Source organism: Mobula birostris, chromosome 7 (assembly GCF_030028105.1).
Source record: "Mobula birostris isolate sMobBir1 chromosome 7, sMobBir1.hap1, whole genome shotgun sequence".
In the NCBI taxonomy this organism is placed as follows: domain Eukaryota; kingdom Metazoa; phylum Chordata; class Chondrichthyes; order Myliobatiformes; family Myliobatidae; genus Mobula; species Mobula birostris.
Window position 1 is genome coordinate 44326220 of NC_092376.1, and position 22669 is coordinate 44348888.

A 22669-nucleotide genomic window follows, 5' to 3' on the forward strand; every position below is an offset into this window, starting at 1 on the left:
ATAATAGTGTAAATTAATTTATCAACTGTCTCAGATTATCTCCAACTAATACTTGTTTTCACATAGAAAGAATCAGGCTGAGAGCCTGGCAGGCAGGAGATGTAGATGGAGTTCATGGAACCAAATATTGGGAATGGCAGGCAGAAACCTTTGCATTCATGTCGTCCTGATGCCGAAAGAAAAATTAAACTGAAAATGGTTTCAGGATGATCAAGTCTAAATTCTGATTTAAAAATGAATTTCACCCCTTTTTTAAAAATAAATGTAACATTTAGTGAAAAAACACTTGAAACAAATATAACTTATTATAAAACGTGGCTTTCCTGCAGACAGTTTTGATATTACCTTCTCCCTTATCTCATAAAATAAATTGTATTTTAGACTAGGGTAGCGGAAATCTTGCCCTAAGGTAAGGGTTCCTTACCTTAGAGCAAGATTTCCTTTAAAAAAGGAAGGCTGTGAATGTAACATGATTGAATTCACCTGCAGACTGAGAGGGAGGAGCTAAAATCATATGTATTCAGACTACAGTTCTATAAAGAGAATTACAGGGTCATGAGAGAGCAGCTGGCCGAAGTTGATAGGAAGGGGACCCTAGCAGAGGTGACAGCAGAACAGCAATGGCTGTCGTTTTGGGACTATTTCAGAAGACACAGGATTATTACATCCAAAAGCAGCAGCATTTTAAAGAGAGGATGAGGCATCTGTAGCTGAAGAGGGAAGTCAAAGAAAGCATAAAAGCAAAAGAGAGGAGATAAAATATTGTAAAAATTAGCAGGAGCTTGAGGATTGGGAAGCTTTTAAAAATGAACAGAAGACAACAAAAAATGTAATAAGAGGAGAAAAAATGAAATATGAAGATAAGCCAGCCAATAATATAAAAGAGAATACCAAAACTTATTTCAGATATATAAAGAGTAAAAGACAGGCTGAAAAATGATGCTGGAGAGGTAGTAACTGGGAACAAAGAAATGGCGAATGAGCATTTTGCATCTGTCTTCACTGTGGAAGGTACCAGCAACTTATCAGAAATTCAAAAGACCCTTTGTAAAACATAAAGATGACCATGCCAGTAGTCAATTTTTCTTATACACAGTGGAGATCCGCTCCCTCACAGCCCCAGAGATTCTGGGAAGGTGTGGAGAATGACAGGTTTTAGTTTGTTGTTAATGGAGATTGGATGCTTGATGGTTGGCGCAGACTTTGTGGCTGAAAGGTCTGTTTCCATGCTGCTCTAAGGGGAGATCTTCTACTCTGAGCTCACTGGTTGTCTGATCATGATGTTTTGTGCCCAGTGTGGTCCATGGTATAGTTGACAACCTGACTTCCAGCACAGTTGATGGAGTGCAGGACCTTTCCCGATGTTTGGATGGGGTAGTGACAAGAATAGTGTTGACAACAGTGAGGTTTCTATACCCCTCTCACTTCCCCCTGAAACATGCTCTTAAAAAGGAATATTTGCAAATACCTTTAACTTTCTAACAATATTAACAAACTACTAACAATAACTTAGAACACTGAACAAATTTCAGTACAGTACAGGCCTATCGGCCACGATTTTCTGCAAACCTTTTAACCTACACAATCAATCTAACATTCCCTCCCACATACTCCTCCATTTTTCTTTCATCTATGTCTCTTTAATGTCTCTAATGCCTCTACCAGCGTATTCCATGCACCCACCACTCTTCTCTGTAAAAATCCTACCTCTGACATCCCTGATGTACTTTCCTCCAAGCACTTTAAAATTATGGCCCCTCACATTAGCCACTTCTGCCCTGGGAAAATGTCACTGGCTGTTCACTTTATCTGTGCCTCTATCATCTTATACACCTCTGTCTAGTCACCTCTCATTCTCTTTCTCTCTAAAGAGAAAATCCCAGTTTTCTCAACCTCTCTTCTTTAGACGTGCTTTCTAATCCAAGCAGCATTCTTGTGAAACTCCTCTGCAGCCTCACTAAAGCTTCCACATTCTTCCTATAATGCATGGAAACTTAAAGACATGCAAGACATTAAAGCCAATATTCATTAATGCCTTGCAGCCAGAGCTCTGCTGAGCAGAAGGCTTAAGCTTTAGGGAGAGGCACCTGTGGATATGGTGCGATCTTGGACACCTTGTTCACTCACTGTTTTGTTTGGGCAGCTGAAGTCCATAGTCAAAGATTAATCTGATGTTGTTCTGCTGGCTTCCAAACACAAGGATATAACTACATGATGAAAGCAGCAGCTGAAATAGATCAAACAGGGTGGTGGGTGAGGGGCTGGGCTGCTCTCTGTTTGGACCCTGATCACTCTACAGATTTGCTTAGTTATCAGGATACATGTAAATACAGTTTCAAATGTCACTAGCCTGAGAGTATTAGCAGACATGGAACCAAATGTGTACAGTAATCGAGCACAATAACATTAAATCCACGCATCAGTAAATAAAAACTAAACTGATCTGTAGTGAGATATTTTAATTGGGTAAAATCACCAAACCAGAAAAAGTGAACATTTTAGATGAATATTAGCAGAGGAATGGTGAGCTGCCTTTGTTCTTTGGATTAAAGCACAGTTGAATGTGTCAAGATTAAAGTTTCTTTTTTTTGGTCTTACAAATGTTGACTAACCTGCTGAACAATACCAGCATTTTCTTCAAATGTCAACTATTCATGATCTTTTAGCTTTGGAGTGACTGTCATTCACCCGCGGAGCAATAGAGGGGCCTTGTGCATTCTCAGGCTCATTCTCCGCATCCAAAAGTATGGCATTAAATGCAAGGCGTTAGCAATCCTTATTTGCTATATAATTAAAAGAAAAGATTGCAAGTATATGCATGCTGAACACTGTTGCTGGCCAGACAGATCATTTGCTGCTTGACAGTCTCTTGTCTGCCTTCTAAAACAAACATTACTTTGCTGTTTCTGCCAGAGAGGAAGCTTTAAATAACATAGTCCTTGTTAAATGGTGGCAAATTAAAAATGTTAAAACTTGTTTTTGAGGCTATTTAAATTGTCATGAATTGCAGTTTGGATGGGTACTATCACAACAACATTTCTAGCCAGTAACAGAATATTTTCTAATCACAGCATAGGTTACAAGCATAGGCTGCATCTACAACAAAAACTTTACAGTCTCATCTTTGCAAGGGAGTGGATGAAACAATCCCTCCTCATTGCCATTTCATATATGCAACTTGTGAAAGTTATTCATAATTTTGCAAATATAAAATATAAAGAAGACATGCAACAATATAATTGATGTACCCCACGAATATGAATGAAATTTAAAATCAGCAGTTCTTTACAGAAGAAAAAGAATAATGTTAATGAGAAGTTAGTGAAGGGTTAAAGTTCAAAAGTTCAAAGTGAATTTATATATGTCACCATTTACAGACCTAAGACTCATTTTCTTGCAGACATACTCAGAAAATTCAAGAAACATAATAGAACTATTATGCAATTATTAAAGTTGAAACAGTAAGTTTGAAGAAAGTAGGATAAGAGATTGATTGTATGAAGACAAATCTGGGTTTTAAAAGCTATATAATAATAATAATAATAATAGGAGACCAAAAAAAGTGAACCAGTGATAATGTACAGAATTTTGAGGACTGGAAAAATGAATGCTCAAGAAATTATTTTACTTTGTTTTATGAGTAAGACTCTCATTCACAGTTGAATTTAAGTTGCCATTACTAGGGAAAAGTTGCTTGGGAAACAAAGGTCTGAAGATAGATACATCAGCTGGACCAGATGATCTGCACCTCAGAGTTCTGAAGAGGCGGCTGAAAAAATTGTGGAAGCATGATCTTTCAAGAATCAGTTCTGGCATTGTTTCAGAGGACTGGAAAATTACAAACATCATTTCACTCTTCAAGAAGGAAGAGAGCCAGAAGAAAGGAAACTACAAGCCAATTAGTCTGACCTTAGTGGTTGGGAAGATATTGGGAGTCGATTGTTAAGGAAGAGGCCTCAAGGTACTTGGAGGCACATGATAAAATAGGCCAAAGTCAGCATGGTTTCCTTAAGGGAAATCTTGCCTGACAAATCTGCTGGAATTCCTTTTGAAGAAATAACAAGCAGGATAGACAAAGGAGAATTGGTGGATGTTGTGTACTTGGATTTTCATAAGGTCTTTTACAAGATGCCACACATGATGATGCTTAACAAATTAAGAGCCTATGATATTAGAGGATATTAAAGATACTAGCATGGATAGAACATTGGCAGATTGGCAGAAGGCATAGAGTGGAAAAAAAGGGACCCCTGGCTGCTGGTGACCAAAGGGGTCTGTGTTGGGACCACTTTTTTTTACGTTATATGTTAATTATTTATGTGGCTGATGGGCAGATAGTGTTGAGGAAGCAGGGAGGCTGCGCAAGGACTTAAGACAGGTTAGGAAAATGGGCAAAGAAGTGCAGATGGAATACAATTGGGAAGTGTATGGTTATGCACTTTGGTAGAAGAAATAATAGGGTAAAGTATTTTCTAAATGGAGAGAAAATACAAAAGTCCGACGTGCAAAGGAACTTGGGAGACCTTGAGCAGGATTCCCTAAAGGTTAATTTGCAGGTTGAGTTATTGGGTGAGGAAGGCACATGCAATGTTAGCATTCACTTCAAGAGGTCTGGAATATAAAAGCAAGCGTATAATGTCAAGGTTTTATAAGGTATTGATAAGGCCTTACTTGTATTGTGAGCAGTTTTGGGCCCCTTATCTAAAAAAGGGTGTGCTGACATTGGAGAAGGTTCAGAGGAGGGTCACAAGAATGATACCGGGAATGAAAGGTTTACCATATGAGGACTGATGGATGGCTCTGGGGAATTCAGAAGAATGAGGGGGGGAATTCATTGAAACCTATCAAATGTTGGAAGTCCTTGATAGCGTGGTTGTAGAGAGAATGTTTCCTATGGTAGGAGAGTTTAGGACCAGAGGGCATAGCCTCAGAATAGAGGGATGTCCATTTAAGATGGAGATGAGGAGCGATTTCTTCAGCTAGAGAGTAGTGAACCTGTGAAATTTGTTGCCACAGGCGGCTATGCAGGCTAAGTCATTGGGTATATTTAAGGCAGAGGTTGATAGATTCTTGATTAGTCAGAGCATGAAAGGTTACGGGGAGAAGGCAGGAGATTGGGGCAGAGAGGGAACTGGATCGGCCATGATGAAATGGTGGAGCAGACTCAATGGGCCAAATGGCCTGATTCTGCTCCTATATCTTATGGTCTTATAACCTGAAGTCATTCTGTAGCCTGAACAGCTATCACAGATTCACAGAAAGTATGGAAGGCCCATTCAGCCTGAATATGCATTGTCTCTGTGCTAAAGAAATCCACTGTTGGAGATATTGCTGATGCCTAAGCAGCATTATCTTCACTAGTAAAGAACAATGTAAAATTATCTTTAGCTGTCATGCCCACTGCCTCCATGTGCCTTTTATAGTCTTACTGAGTACTCAGGATTGGGAATGGTATAGTTTCAATCTAATTTTAAAGGTTCTGAAGTAACTTATGAGGCCAAAATAGGAAGAATGGATTTTCCCACATATGGAACAGAAGGTGGTCAACAGGATGGTTGCCCAAGTAGCTTGTGAGGTAGTATATCCCTTCCAAGGCCTACACAGGGTTCCTGTGTGCTCCCAATTCTTCTCTAGAATTTCCCAGCTGTCAGAGGTGATGATGCAATTTTTCAAGCAAGCTTTTCACCTGGTAATCATCTCCCGTGACCGACCTCAGAATAGAATGCTTGCTTCAGGAGTCTGATATTGGGCATGCAAGCGATGCAACCCGCCCAGCATGGCCAACAGACTAACTGGAGTCCTGACGAAGGGTCTCGGCCTGAAACGTTGACTGTACCTCTTCCTAGAGATGCTGCCTGGCCTGCTGTGTTCACCAGCAACTTTGGTGTGTGTTGGGTAAATAATACACCGTTGTTTGAATGCATTCTTCTCTGATATTGGTTCTGCTGCAGACCCACCAGATAGTTCCATGACTTGTACGCCAATGTAGAGCAATGGTAAGATGCTGATGAAACATGTATCCACACTTCTTTACACCTGCAAACTCTGCATCAACTAATGCCTACACACTTTCCTTTTTTTATTGTACTGTACCACAAGCAGCTCGTATTATTTCAACTGGCCACACATAAACAAACTTCTCTCTGCATAAAGGACACCAAGATGAAATCTTCAGGAAGGTCAGAGGCATTGTGAACATGTTTACTCCAGAGAAGTTTGACAAGCTATGCATTGAGCTCCTCAGAATGGGTGTAGACTCAAATCTGGTCCTGAGAGGGACCAGCTTACTGACAGTAGACTGGAGAAAATGCTATAGAACAGAGTGAATTACACCACCTTGCAACTCGTCCATTTACATTCTCATCACAATGAACATTTGGAGAGGCATAATATGAATAGGAATAGTCAGCATGGCTTTGTCAAAGGCAGGTCATGCCTAACGAGCCTGATTGAATTTTTTGAGGATGTGACTGAACACATTATGACGGTAGAGCAGTAGATGTAGTGTATATGGATTTCAGCAAGGCATTTGACAAGGTACCCCATGCAAGGCTTATTCAGAAAGTAAGGAGGCATGGGATCCAAGGGGACATTGCTTTGTGTATCCAGAACTGGCTTGTCCACAGAAGGCAAAGAGTGGTTGTAGATGGGTCATATTCTGCATGGAGGTCAGTGACCAGTGGTGTGCCTCCGGGATCTGTTCTGGGACCCCTACTCTTCATGATTTTCATAAATGATCTGGATGAGGAAGTGGAGGGATGGGTTAGTAAATTTGCTAATGACATAAAGATTGGGGGTGTTGTGGATAGTGTGGAGGGCTGTCAGAGGTTACAGCAGGACATTGATAGGATGCAAAACTGGGCTGAGAAGTGGCAGGTGGAGTTCAACCCAGATAAGTGTGAGGTGGTTCATTTCAGTAGGTCAAATATGATGACAGAATATAGTATTAATGGTAAGACTCTTGGCAGTGTGGAAGATCAGAGGGATCTTGGGGTCTGAGTCCGTAAGACACTTAAAAGCTGCTGCGCAGGTTGACTCTGTGGTTAAGAAGGCATACGGTGCATTGGCCTTCATCAATCGTGGGATTCAGTTTAAGAGCCGAGAGGTAATGTTGCAGCTCTAGAGGACCCTGATCAGACCCCACTTGGGGTACTGTGCTCAGTTCTGGTCGCTTCACTACAGGAAGGATGTGGAAACCATAAAAAGGGTACAGAGGAGGTTTACAAGGATGCTGCCTGGATTGGGGAGCATGCCTTATGAGAATAGGTTGAGTGAACTCGGCCTTTTCTCCTTGGAGAGACGGAGGATGAGAGGTGACCTGATAGAGGTGTACAAGATGATGAGAGGCATTGATCATGTGGATAGTCAGATGCTTTTTCCCAGGTCTGAAATGGCTAACACGAGAAGGCACAGTTTTAAGGTGCTTGAAAGAAGAGATGTCAGGGGTAAGTTTTTTAGCAGAGAGTGGTGAGTGCGTGGAATGGGCTGCGGGCGATGGTGGTGGAGGCAGATATGATAAGGGTCTTTTAAGAGACTGCTGGAAGGGTACATGGAGCTTAGAAAAATAGACGGCTATGGGTCACCCTAGGTAATTTCTAACGTAAGGACGTGTTCGGCACAGCTTTGCTGGCTGAAGCACCTGTATTGTACTGTAGGTTTTCTATGTTTCTATGATTCTATTCCCAACATCTGCAAATTTAAAAAGAAATTCTTGTTAAAGTGGCCTTTTTTTGTAGTTATTGTTCATGCAATCTGTTGTCTATTTGTTATTTACAAAGATTACAGACAAAAACAATCCAGATCAAAGCTGTCTATTCTCTAAGTTGGCGGAGACAAGAGGAAATCAGCAATTGTTCAGAAGATTGGAGGAAAATTGGGGTGGAATGAGGTATGAATGTATATAATATTGGAGATGCAGAAACAATTTAACAGAAACCAGGTTAAAGAGCAAATAAATTGTGGCTTGAAATGGCACTTTAACCTAAGGCGGTAGATTGGTAATCAAGGGTGAGAGTGATGTAAACCAAATAGAATCGGGAAATCTTCAGAGACATCTGAGAAGATGCGACTACAGTCAAGAATCTCAAGAGTTGAGCACAGACACTGGGTGCAAAATTTCACTGGTAATGGTGTCATTGCTAAGCAATTTTCCTGTATACCTGTTACAAAAATTTAATAAACATCAACTCACTGTAACCCTTGTGTCCCTACATTTAAGGTCCAACTCAACAGAAACCCACAAGATTACTGTATTTTAAACAATTATTGTGGATAGAACATAAATGGAAAAGGAAACTAACTTTAGGTCAGAACCTCTGACCACTGGCAAAGGGACAGCAATGACCTGAAGAAATGTTCTTAAAACCTCTAACCATCAACTCCGTGCCAACAAAAATGACTGGAACATGCACGCATGATTAAAATAGAAGTACAAAATCACAACAATAAAACAAAAATTAACAAGTTATTTAATAATCTTTCTACTTCACAGTCATATGAGTAAATTACAATACACACACAAAAAATTAGTTTAACGGAACCAGATGATTTGCTAAACTCCAATAATGGTTTGTACTTGGACTTCATGTAACTATGCACTATTTTCAGAACTTGGTAAACAGCCAAAAAGTAATAATTCATGCAATTTTGGCATCATTGAGATGTAGAATTTTTAAGTTACAAATGAAGTGCTACATGACATCGTACATCAATGATTTGGACAAGAGGATTAAGTTGGTTTAAGATACAAGGCTGCGTGGGTGGTGAGGAGGATTGAGAGAAGCTGTAACGATATATAAACAGGTTTAATAAATGGTTGGGCAGACAGTTAATGAAATATAAAATGGAAACAATCAGATGTCATACAGATAGATAATTTATTGATCCCAAAGGAAATCAGTGTCACTGTAGCATTACAAGTGCACAGATATACAAATATCGTAAGTTAGATAGAATAAAAAATAAGATGCACGAGATTTAAAGTTAAAGATTACAAGATGTACAAGATTTCCAAGTTCACACTTATGATGGTAGTCCAAGAATTACCGTAATATTATACAGTAATAGGTGCACATTCACACCATCCAGATAAGAAGTGATGGTGACATTGCACAGGGTGTGGTAAACAAAGGTTATTGGCAGTGTAACAGGAGGGGGTCATCACTTCCCCAGCTATAAGGTTGACTCATTATAGAGCCTACCGGCTGAGGGTAAGAATGACCTCATACAGCACCCTTTGGAGCAGCGCAGTTGTCTTGTCTATTACTAAAAATGCTCCTCTGTTCAGCCAAGGTGGCATGCAGAATTTCCAGGAATTTCTGGAGGGTCCTTTGTTCTACCACAGCCTCCAGTATGTCCACTTTGACTCCTATAACAGAGCCGGCCTTTCTAATCAGTTTATTGAGCCTGTTGGCATCACCTGTGTTGATGCCATTGCCCCAGCACACCACCACATAGAAGATTGTACTGGCGACAACAGACTGGTAGAACATGAGAAGGAGAGGCCTGCATACTCCAAAAGACCTCAGTCTCCTCAGGAAGTGGAAGCAACTCTGGCCCTTCTCCTACACAGCCTCTGTGTTGGTGCTCCATTCAAGACTGTCGTCCTGGCGCACCCCCAGGTACTTGTAGGTTCTCACCACATCCATGCCCTCTTCATCAATAGTAACAGGGAGCAGTGCAGGCTTAGACTTCCTAAAGTCCATCACCATCTCCTTTGTCTTACTGATGTTGAGCTGTAGATGATTCAGCTTACATCATTTGACAAAGTCCTCCACCAGGGCCCTGTATTCATCTTCCTGTCCTCTCTTTATACACCTAACTATTGCTGAATCATCAGAGGATTTCTGCAGATGGCGTGACTTGGTGTTGTATCTAAAGTCCGAGGTAGACAGGGTAAACAGGAAGGGAGACAATACAGTCCCCTGTGGGGCCACAGTGCTGCTTAAAGCCATGTCTGACACACAACTCCGAAGCTGCACAAACTGTGGTCTGCCAGTCAGGTAGTCCATTATCCAGGGTACAATGGAAGTGCCAACCTGTATTAAACGGAGCATTTCCCCCAGCAATGAGAGCTGTATGGTATTGAAGGCACTTGAGAAATCAAAAAACATGATCCTCACAGTGCTGCCCTGATTATTCAAATAGGAGTAGGCTCTGTTCAGCAGGTAGATGACAGCATCGTCAACTCCAATGTGCTTCTGGTAGGCAAACTGCAGGGGAACGAGGGCTGATCTGACCAGGGGTTGGAGGTGAGCCAAGACCGGCCTCCCCAGGGTTTTTATGATGTGTTAGGGCCACTGGACGGTAGTCATTCAAGACTTTCTTGGGTACTGGGGCCATGCATGTTTTCTACACCGTCGGGACCCTTTCTAGGCTGAGACTCAGAAAGCTGATAGAAAGACATATGTAAAAGTAAAATTTGAAATAGGAAGAGATTGAAAGGCAAGGGCGTTTAGAGGGACCAGGATTGATGAAAGTTAATGTGTAGTTACAGCAAGGAACTAGAAAGGCCATTTATTGCAAATGGATTTGAATACAAGGGAAAATAAAATGTTATTACATTACACAAGGCTTTAACGGACTGCCCCTGTAATATTGTGTCGAGGTTTGGTCTCTCTGCTCTGGTATAGTGCAACCAAAGGTTCACTAGAAAGATTCCTGGTAAAGAGGGAATTGTCTTACAATGGGAGTTTAAGCAGGCTCATTCAAGCATAGCAGGATAAAATATACAAAATTCTTTGTACAAGTGCTTCAGAGATTCAGGGGTAATTCCACTGACTGCAATGTCCAGAACCAGGAGTCACTGCCTCAGCATGAGCTGTTGGCAATTCAGGACAGAAACAGGAAGAAATTTATCTACCAAGAAGATAGTGAATCTTCGGAATTCTCCAGTTACGACAAATACAAAGCTCAGCTACTGAGTATATACAAATAGGAAATCCATATATTTCTGGACACTGAGTGAACGAGAGATATGTGTTTCTGAGATAGCAAATTGGCTAGTTGAAAGGTACAGTAAGCCAGGCATATTGGGCTGAATGGCCTAACCCACTTCTTTATAGCATGTTCCCTTGAGAATGCTAAAACCAATTGCTGGTACTGTATAGATTTCTGTATTTGCCTCTGCATGCACAATATCCTTAAGGTGCTGCTAGTTTCATATCCTCTGATGGCAATTGCTGGTAACTTCGCAAACACAAGGAAATCTGCAGATGCTGGAATTTCAAGCAACACACATAAAAAAGTTGTTGGTGAACGCAGCAGGCCAGGCAGCATCTCTAGGAAGAGGTACTACCCGGCCTGCTGCGTTCACCAGCAACTTTTTTATGTGTGTTGCTCGTAACGTCACTGTTTTTATTACCATAGAATCTATATTTGCCTCTTTTTTCAATGGAATGAGAATTCAAATTGGAATTCAGCTGAGGTTCTTGCATCAAAGTGTTTTGCTAGGCATCAATCATGGTACAAAGTAAAAAGCTTGTGCTGAAGTACCTCATTGTGACTTTGTCAGCAGATGGAGTCATCCATCAGCCACTTGTGTTTATTTTTACACCTGAATGTGTGCTTGTTCAGCCTGGAGCACACAGGCCTGACCACAAGCAAACAGTAATCTTCTGAAGATCCTGGGCTAAGGATATATTAACATTCAACGGGAACTCCCCACCCTGCCCCCACAGCTCCCTTTCTTCCTCAATCCCATATATTCTCGCAGAACAAAACTGACATGTCTGTCCTCAGTTGAACAACACACAAGTTGTTTTTAAATTCATGAAATCCTGTAGATCGATAGCATGCTTTGTTTAATTATTCAGGTGCAGAACATTTTAAAGCTGGTTATAGCTGGTGTTAAAAAGACAACAGCCTGACAAAGGGGTTTTAATATTGGTAAGGGCCACCATTTAAGATCGGAGAATAAGTTCACTGGCGATCAATGATGGAAAACAGTGAAATAAATGCCAATGGGTAATTTGTTATCCAAACATAAAACTGTCACCATTACGGTGGAAGGCCCTTGACTCCACTTTGCTGTCTTTTCGGTCTGGACCTTCTCCAGTCAACCCAGACATATCTACACTGCTGCATATTCAAGGGAACTTTGTCTCCTGGGTTTTTGGCTTATGTGTATGTGTAAAAGTAGTCCTCAATGCAGCATCATTTATCAGTCCTGATACCAAGTTGTCATCCTTTGGTTTAAAAAACACAGGAGACAATGATGTGAAATCCCCTGTGACATTATGTTTTTACAGTTCCAGAAACAGTACAACTGCAAATCCACCATTAGTTGTCATTCCTACAAGTTTCTTTAATGCAGGAAAGATATTTAAATGAGAAAAGATGATTAATTTGAAGGCAAAAGAACTATAGCTTGGGGTAATATTCATTTCTCACTGCCTGCCTCTCCCTCTCCTTAACAGGGTTTGCGTTACATGAGCATGCTTGACTTGGCCACTTGTTCCAGTCTAACCTTTAAGTGGCACTGACTTTCCACTTGCCCTTCCACACTCAGCTGCTTTCAGGAAATCACACTCAAACAGGAATCGAATGACTTTACCATATACTGGTTATCTCAGACCTAAGAAATATCACATGCATATCCAAAGCTGCCATGTAAAACACAGCATTTACAGCATAATCTGTCACCCTGGGTTCAGATGAACTTGGAGCTTGCTGTGGATCCCTGCCTTCCCCACTTATGGCAAGGAGGGATGAGGAGGGCAGCTCTCATTGACTCTATGCATCCAGGAATCAGTCAATAAATATTACAAACATAAAAAAAAAGAGACCTAGCCAGCATAGTGCAGAGTACCCAATCCAAGACAGTATGGTGCCCTTGACTGGAGGTAAAGCTAGAGATGGAGCTTTGCCTCCGGAGGGCTTTTACAATATTTACAAGTTTCCGTCAAATTATTAAACGCGATTGAAATAATTAATCAATTGCTTTATCAGTTAAAAATTTAAAAAACTTAATTAAAACCACATTAATACAATGAACAGTAAAAATAAATTAAAATGAAGTAAAATAATTAACAGTATTTAGCAACCCCGTTCTCCAGACAAAAAATCTCTATTGAAATAAATGGGATCTGTCTGGCATATGACTGAAAGGGAAACACATCCAGTATAAAACTGCTGGCGATAGCTGAAATGTTAACTGCACAGTTGTTGCCTGTCCTGATGAGTATCTCCAGCATTTTGTTTTTCTTGTAAATTTCAAACAGCTGCAAGTTTTTGCTTTCGAATTCCCCAGCATAATGTTGGGCAGTATGGCAAGACAGGTTCAGCCTCTGGACTCTGCACAAAGTCCTGTAACAATGGAAGGGAGGGCTTTGCTTTTGGACTTCATAGAGTCCAGCAACTGTGGGGTGACAGATCCAATAGAATATGTAATTTGGTATGTCTAGGACTTAATTATGTGGGGAAAGTCAAACACCAGAGATGCCTTTCAGAACGGTCAGTCATAACATCTGACCCATTAAAATTATCTCCATTTTTTCAGATTTAAATTTTTTCCATAATTTCTTTCTACAGGAAATTCTATAAGAACTATTACAACCATTAGATTAATTTCAAATTACTTAATATTCAAATAATTAAGGTTTTAGAGGAAAAACTAGGTCGAGCGCAATGGCCCAAAACAAATGCTGGGGCTGATTATAAATCTACAAATTTATATTTGCAAATCTCATTCAAGCTTATAGTTGAAGAACCAAACTGCCTCCTTTAGATATGATGATCTTGTCCTGTAATCTAATTTTAACTTACCTAAGTATTTTAATTTAGGTTTAAATAATAAAACCACTAGGATTCCCCATTAGACTGAAGAGTATTAAAATTTGCCCAAGGGGTGAAGAGGCCCCATTGTTTTCCCTTTCTTTTAAAGAAATGGAGTGGAAGTGTGAGTCTGTACAAAGAAAGCTGTACAAGGAACCTCCTAGAAATTCTTCCTCCTGCCTCCTGCCTTCTAAACAGAGGGAGGTGATAACATCCGTTTATTACTGGGTAACAAACAAATGGAACGAGCTTGTACAGTATACTCACAGTGAGGCTCGTAAGGAGGAGGTGGATCCCCACATGGTATGCACTCCATTTCTTGAAAACCACCCAGTTTAGTCTTTCTGTAAAACCTGGAAGGAAAGAGAAACAAGTTTCCTCAGATTTACACAATACACATTTTGGGAATGTGGCAACACACTTAATGTTTCTCTTTCTCACACTGAGACACAAACTCAGAACTTCTCTGAAACGCTGTAGTCATAAGAGCCTGAAAAATCTTACCTCATACCCTTATCAGCTATAAAGAAAGGAAGGAGATGGAAGTATGAATGTGAAATGAGCATGATCCTTGGAATAATATTTTCGAAATAACATCTATAGTAATGAAGGAGAAATATACTTACACAAATTAATTAATAACGCATGTCATTAGTTTAGAAGATAAATAGCAATACACAAGAAAGGCAATCTTACCCAGATTAGGGGGTTATTGCCTTCAGAAAGAATAGAAATGAGATACTCATCTTCATCCCCCATATATGTGAGTAATAACATAAACCAAGACACTGTACAAAGTTCATCTCCCAAACCAATACCAGGAATGAAATGTAATTGTAGTCCTATTTAACAAAAACACACTACAAGTTTCCCCCACCATCCGAAGGTAGAGCGTTCTTATGAAACGGTTCGTAAGCCGGAACGTCGTAAAGTGAAGAAGCAATTACCATTTATTTATATGGGAAAAATTTGTGAGCGTTCGCAGACCCAAAAAATAACCTACCAAATCATGCCAAATAACACATAAAATCTAAAGTAACAGTAACATATAGTAAAATCAGGAATGATGTGATAAATACACAGCCTACATAAAGTAGAAATACTTTCCCGCAATCATTGCAGCACAGTCCACCGTAGTGAAAATCTCTCGCAAGCGCTCTCGGCAGAAGCACTCTCTCCAGTAACCTTTAAGCTATGAAGCTGCCAAATCATACCAAATAACACGTAAAAATACACAGCCTATATAAAGTAGAAATAATGCATATACAGTGTAGTATCACTTACCGGAATCGGGAAGACATCGAGCACACTGATGATGGTGTGTTAGGCTGTGTTGTTGGAGGTTGGGGTGGTGGGACACTGGGGTGTCATCTCATCATCGTCTGTTTCCATCAGGGCAGGCAGGTCATCTTCTTCTATGTCTGCCTGCCTCAATGTCGAAGGCCAAGGTTCGTCGTCTGCTCATGTGGAAGGCTTGAAAAACGACAGTATGCTTGACTACTTAGCCTCGCGCATTTTTCTATCATACAGTTCTTTGTAAGCACTCAAACCATCCTGCAAATATGCTCTAAACCTACGTACCCTCTCAAAACTAAAGTAGCACTTTTCTGCAATCATTGCAGCGTTGTCAATTGCAGCGAAAATCTCACGCAGTTGTTTCACGTTCAGTTCTTGAACGACTTCACTTTCGGTCCGTTCGCTACTGCATTCGGTTTCGATTGTTATCCTTTCCTCTTCCAATTGCATCAGCTCTTCATTTATCAGTTCTTGGTCATGGGATGCCAAAATCTCTTCAACATCATCTTCGACAACTTCCACAAGCCAAACTCACTTTGTCCTTACTTTGTTCCCCACGATCGAAACGCTTAATTATGTCTAGTTTTACGCTAAGTGTAACACCCTTACGAGCTCTTTTAGGCTTTTCCAATACCTTAGAACTCATCTTGCTAACAGATGCTCAAAATAAATCGACATAAAGCACAGATGCTCACAGGCACGTGTTTAAGCAATGCCGGCGAGAATGCAGTTCCGGGGAAAGAGCTTGGCTGCTTGGGGCGTGCGCTGCCTTTTTCGTGCGCTGCCTTTTTTCGTAACTGTGAAAACACCTTCTGTTAGCGAAAACAGGTTAACTAATGTAGGTCTTTCATAACAGCGAGGTGTCGTAAAGCGAATGTTCGAAAAACGGGGGACACCTGTACTTGCAGAAAAGAAAACTACTTGTAAAATGGCTAACCTGCAGCTTCTGTTCTTTAGAAGCTTAATACTACTAAATAACTCTGCATTTTGAAAAGGACCGAATCTCAAAAACCCTTTGTCAAATCCATCCTACAATTCCTAGTTGATATAGTTAGCCTATACCATAAATTGCTTCCAATCCTATTTAATTGTCATTCCCAAATGATTCTTGGGGTAAAGGCATACTTTTATCATGTTGAAGCTCAAACATATATTTGGATTATAAAGCTTTCTCCAGGGCTTAACCAAGATACTTGAGCAGGACTGCTATTGCTGAAGCCATCAAAGTGATGTGAAAAAAAGCACAATCTTATGTCCTTAGAAGAAGGATAATAAAAACAGACAGAAAAGGGTCCCTTCATTATTTCTGAATAGTCCATGAGCCCTACCTGATTTGCAGTATATATTTACTTTTGTAGCCTATAGTAATTTTTGTTTTGCACGCTACTGCTGCTATAAAACAACAAATTTCGTGACATATGTCAGTGAAAATAAACTGTTTCCTTTCTTCTCTGTAGAGAAATTAGCATATCTTTCAGCATCTTGGAATCATTCAACTGTTAAAACACAAGAGGCCATTGGGCTCTTTATAAGACAATCTTGTCAATCCTGTTTTTTTATCTCCCTGCATATTATCTTCCTTCATGGCCAGTCTGAATATCTTTCCTTGGCCATGATTATCTCCATTTCCAACAGTTTTGTAGGCAGTGAGTTGCAAGCAATCATTCACCTGGGCCTTTAGCTTTTGTCTATCACATAAGATCACTGTCACTGTATCTGTTAATGGGAACAGCTTCTAGCCATTTGCCCTCTCTAAACCAAGTTGCAATCCTGTACAGTTCTATCAAATCACCTCTCAATGCCCAGTTTGTACACATTTCCCCCAAGCACCTAGAAGCACTAGATCTCTTCACTCTTAAATTTCCTGACCTCTTACAATCTTCGAGACTTTTATTAAACAAGGCTCTTTTCTAATCATTGCATCTTTTCAAACTTTGTGATACTTCGTACAGCAAGCCATGATCCTTCAACATAAATGTCATTTTAAGAATTTTCAATAATTATTGGAAAGTCCTGATTTTAATCGGTGAAAAAGTGGGTGGGAAGTTCAAGGGGGCTATTAGAGGAAGGTTTTTTACTCAGAGTGTGGTTGATGCATGGAAGGCACTGCCTGAATCAGTGGTGGAGGCAGATACACTAGTGAAATTTAAGAGACTACTAGACAGGTATATGGAGGAATTTAAGGTGGGGGGTTATACGGGAGGCAGGATGTGAGGGTCGGCACAACATTGTGGGACAAAGGGCCTGTACTGTGCTGTACTGTTCTATGTTCTAAAAAGCCAGATCAGCTGGTAAATGCTAATTATGAATATAACAAAAATTAGTTTCAGATTTTGGGAACCCTTTGAATGTTAACTGAATACTTCATAGAATCATAGAAACATAGAAAACCTACAGCACAATACAGGACCTTCGGTCCACCAAGCTATGCCAAACATGTCCTTATCTTAGAAATTACCTAGGGTTACCCATAGCCCTGTGCTCCACGTACATGTCCAGGAGTCCCTTAAAAGACCCTATCATATCTGCCTCCACCACTGTCGCCAGCAGCCCATTCCATGCACTCACCGCTCTCTGCATAAAAAACATACCCCTGACATCTCCTCTATACCTACTTCCAAACACCTTAAAACTGTGCCCTCTCCTGCTAGCCATTCCAGCCCTGGGAAAAAGCCTCTGACTATCCACACGATCAATGCCTCTCATCATCTTATACACCTCTATCAGGTCATCTCTCATCCTCCGTCGCTCCAAGGAAAAAGGCTGAGTTCACTCAACCTATTCTCATAAAGCATGCTCCCCAATCCAGGCAACATCCTTGTAAGCCTCCTCTGCACCCTTTCTATGGTTTCCACATCCTTTCTGTGGTGAAGCGACCAGAACTGAGCACAGCATTCCAAGTTGGGTCCAACATAGCTGCAACATTACCTCTTGACTCCAAAACTAAATCCCACGATTGATGAAGGCCAATGCACCGTATGCTTTCTTAACCACAGAGTCAACCTACGCAGCAGCTTTAAGTGTCGCATGGACTCGGACCCCAAGATCCCTCTGATCCTCCACACTGCCAAGAGTCTTACCATTAATACTATATTCTGCCATCAAATTTGAACTACCGAAATGAACCACCTCACACTTATCTGGGTTGAACTCCATCTGCCACTTCTCAGCCCAGTTTTGCATCCTATCAATGTCCCGCTGTAACCCTGACAGCCCTCCACACTATCCACAACACCTCCAACCTTTGTGTCATCAGCAAACTTACTAATCCATCCCTCCACTTCTTCATCCAGGTTATTTATAAAAATCATGAAGAGCAGGGTCGCAGAACAGATCCCTGAGGCACACTACTGGTGACTGACCTCCATGCAGAATATGACCCATCTACAACCACTCTTTGCCTTCTGTGGTCAGGCCAGTTCTGGATCTACAAAGCAATGTCCCCTTGGATGCCATGCCTCCTTACTTTCACAATAAGCCTTGCATGGGGTACTTTGTCAAATGACTTGCTGAAATCCATATACACTATATCTACTGCTCTACCTTCATCAATGTGTTTAGTCACATCCACAAAAAATTCAATCAGGCTCATAAGGCAAGACCTGCCTTTGACAAAGCCATGCTGGCTATGCTTAATCATATTGTGCCTCTCCAAACGTTCATAAGTCCTGCCTCTCAGGATCTTCTCCATCAACCTACCAACTACTGAAGTAAGACTCACTGGTCTATAATTTCCTGGGCTATCTCTACTCCCTTTCTTGAATAATGGAACAGCATCATCCACAACCCTCCAATCCTCTGGAATCTCTCCCGTCCTCATTGATGATGCAAAGATCATAGCCAGAAGCTCAGCAGTCTCCTCCCTCGCCTCCCACAGTAGCCTGGGGTACATCTCGTCCGATCCCGGTGACTTACACAACTTGATATTTTCCAAAAGCTCCAGCGCATCCTCTTTCTTAATATCTACATGCTCAAGCTTTTCAGTCCATGTAAGTCATCCCTACAATCGCCAAGATCTTTTTCCGTAGTGAATACTGAAGCAAAGTACTCATTAAGTACCTCTGCTATCTCCTCCGGTTCCATACACACTTTTCCACTGTCACACTTGATTGGTCCTATTCTCATACGTCTTATCCTCTTGCTCTTCACATACCTATAGAATGCCTTGGGGTTTTCCTTAATCCTGTCCGCCAAGGCCCCTTCTGACTCTCCTAATTTCTTTCTTAAGCTCCTTTCTGCTAGCCTTATAATCTTCTAGATCACTGTTATTACCTAGTTTTTTGAACCTTTTGTAAGCTCTTCTGTTCTTCTTGACTAGATTTACAACAGCCTTTGTACACCACGGTTCCTGTACCCTACCATCCTTTCCCTGTCTCATTGGAACATACCTATGCAGAACTCCACACAAATATCCCCTGAACGCTTGCCACATTTCTTCCGTATGGTTGCCTGAGAACATCTGTTCCCAATTTGTGCTTCCAAGTTCCTGCCTGATAGCTTCATATTTCCCCTTACTCCAATTAAACGCTTTCCTAACTTGTCTGTTCCTATCCCTCTCCAATGTTATGGTAAAGGAGATAGAACTGTGATCACTATCTCCAAAGTGCTTTCCCACTAAGAGATCTGACACCTGACCAGGTTCATTTCCCAATACCAGATCAAGTACAGCCTCTCCTCTTGTAGGCTTATCTACATATTGTGTCAGGAAACCTTCCTGAACACAGCTAACAAACTCCACCCCATCTAAACCCCTCGCTCTGGGGAGATGCCAATCGATATTTGGGAAATTAAAATCTCCCACCACGACAACCCTGTTATTATTACACCTTTCCAAGATCTGTCTCCCTAGCTGCTCCTCAATGTCCCTGTTACTATTGGGTGGTCTATAAAAAACACCCAGTAGAGTTATTGTCCCCTTCCTGTTCCTAACTTCCATCCACAGAGACTCCGTAGACAATCCCTCCATGTCTTTGTCCTTTTCTGCAGCCGTGGCACTATCTCTGATCAGCAGTGCCACACCCCTATCTCTTTTGCCTCCCTCACTGCCCTTTCTGAAACACCTAAAGCCCGGCACTCGAAGTAACCATTCCTGCCCCTGAGCCATCCAAGTCTCTGTAATGGTCACAACATCATAACTCCAAGTACTGATCCACGCTCTAAGCTCATCCACTTTATTCATAATACTCCTTGCAGTAAACTTCATGATAACAAGAAATTTTTTTTTACACATTTTGGTTAATCAGTAACTATACAATTAGAACGTATCATAAAGAAAGCGTTAGACTGATCATATGTGCCTATCTAAAAAATTTTTCAACTGAGAGTCTGCCTTTGATGTGAAGATCTATGACTCCATCACACACTTCACAATCTATCACAAACTATGCACTAACCCACTCCAGCAAGAGACTGAAAAGGTCATGACAACCGTTAAGTAATAATCCCTCTAGGGAAAGACCCTGCTGAAGTAATGAAACACAGCAGAGAAGAGGAGAGCATGCAAGGATATCTCAGACTCTATAATTGCCAACTTAAAGAATGGAAAATCTAAATGCAGTAACTACAGAGAGGTCTCACTGATGTTTATCACAAATAACAACATCCCTCTTCAATCACCTCCTCCCAGTTGCTGAAGAGTTCCAACCTAGTTTACACTCATCCAACATGAGCTACAATGGGCATGATCTTGACTGTGTGTTAAGTCCAAGAAAAATATAGAGTAGAATCAACCACTGTACATGGCTTTTAATGAGTTCCTTAAAAACTTCAACTTTGTCAGCTAAGATTGATCATGGAGAACTTCTGAAATGTGCTGGTTACATGATGCCATGCAAGTTGGAATCCTAACCTGATGGTCCATCACAGACCCAGTACCAACAAGGCTTTGGTATCGCATCAGTCCTTTTCTCAATTTTCCCTTGTTGCAATTTTTCACCTCTGATCCAAGAAGCTCTCCCAGAGTGGAGTAGATTTACAGGACTAATGGAAAACTGAGAACACCCTAATCTCAACCATTAATTTACAAGATGTATAGTTGATATGATTTATATATATGGTTTCGGATTATATGGCCTCCACAGAGCCCTGATCTCAACATCATCAAGATTGTCTGGGATTACCTGGAGAGACAGAAGGAAGTGAGGCAGCCAAAATCTGCAGAAGAACTGTGGCACGTTCTCCAAGATGCTTGGAACAACCTAGCAGTCAATTTTCTCATAAACTGAATGACCGTGTCCCCAAACAAAATGATGCAGCTTTAAAGGCAAAGCGTGGCCATGCTAAATACTGGATTTGATTTAGTTTTTTACTGTTACTGCTACTTATAGTAATTTTTTTGTTACTTAGAAAATTTTCAAGATTTTTGAAAGCATATTCACTTCTTATTGTCATTTATACTGATTTTTTAATAATGAATTGCACTGTACTGCTGCCGCAAAACAACAAATTTCACAACATATGCCAGTGATATTAAACCTGATTCTGATTCTGAAATCAAGCACTTCCTATCTGAGGCCGAGTCTGGGGATCCCACGCAGGACCCTTCAGCCACCTCAGAAGGAACAGACTGGAATGGAAGAAGCAAGTCACTCCTGATGCTGAGAAGGGCCCAAAAGGACTTTTAAACGATCTGATTTCAAGGACCACTGGTGCACACTCTTTCTTGAATACAATCTCAAAATTAAACTTCTTCCCTCCCTTCAACCTGTACATTCCTCTCATAATTGAGAGGCTTTTAAGCGCAAGCTTAAACAGCTAAATGTTACCTACTTGTTGCGTCTCACTCTTTAGAACATTCATATGTGCTCCCTGGCACTTGGGATTCTAGTTATAAACACTGAAATCCTTGCTCTGTTAACAGTGCTCCGACTACAGTGATAGTTTACTTTTTTTGCTGGACTCAACTACAATTCCACGGAATAAATCTGACAATGATGGAGACATCACTTGGCTAAATGAACAAATGTGGAACACTTAAGTGTCCAACTTTGTTTACAGTTCTCATTTCCTGGGTTAATTCCTCACCAAAGTAAATTGACGGGGTATTAAATTCAAGCATAATAAAATGGTGGACATTACATTTTACAAACTGACCTTCCACAATAACCTTTAAAAGCATTATTTAGTGTACCAAAGAATGTAAAAACACAGCATCTCCAAACATCAGGCAATCAGTCTCAGAATGAGTAATGAATATAATGACAGGCAATAAAACTGGGAAACATGCTAATGGCTTGTAAAAATCAGCTCTAAAAGTCACAGTTGTCAGTGTTTGCAAAATGGTCAAAAAGTCACGTACAAAAATAAACAGCATCTGCAGAATCTCTTGTGTTTTTGAGCAGCTATTTTGGAATGCCTTTGAATAGCCTAATGTCCAAATTTAACAGCAATGTATTAAAGCTAGTACTTCTTTAAAACAACATGCCACATTCTATATTGTAACATGAAAATTTGATGGTGGCAGGCTAAATCATGGCAAACATGCCATACATGGTGAACTGTATTAATTAACTTTTGACTGATAGCAATCAGATCTACCATTATGAAGTATTTCAAGAGGTGCTTATGGCTAGAATTAACTCCTATCTAAGCAAGAACTTGG

At 40.7% G+C, this 22669-nt stretch overlaps 1 protein-coding gene across 7 annotated transcripts in view; it reads right to left on the reverse strand.

The window, feature by feature from the left end:
* Positions 1–22669, reverse strand: part of tnfrsf19 (tumor necrosis factor receptor superfamily, member 19) — an 89693-nt gene that overhangs the window by 25003 nt on the left and 42021 nt on the right. For all 7 annotated transcript variants that reach the window (XM_072264311.1, XM_072264309.1, XM_072264310.1 and 4 more), the window contains exon 5: positions 14041–14126. In XM_072264311.1, the coding sequence (XP_072120412.1) occupies positions 14041–14126 (86 nt within the window). The remainder of the gene's footprint in view (positions 1–14040; positions 14127–22669) is intronic.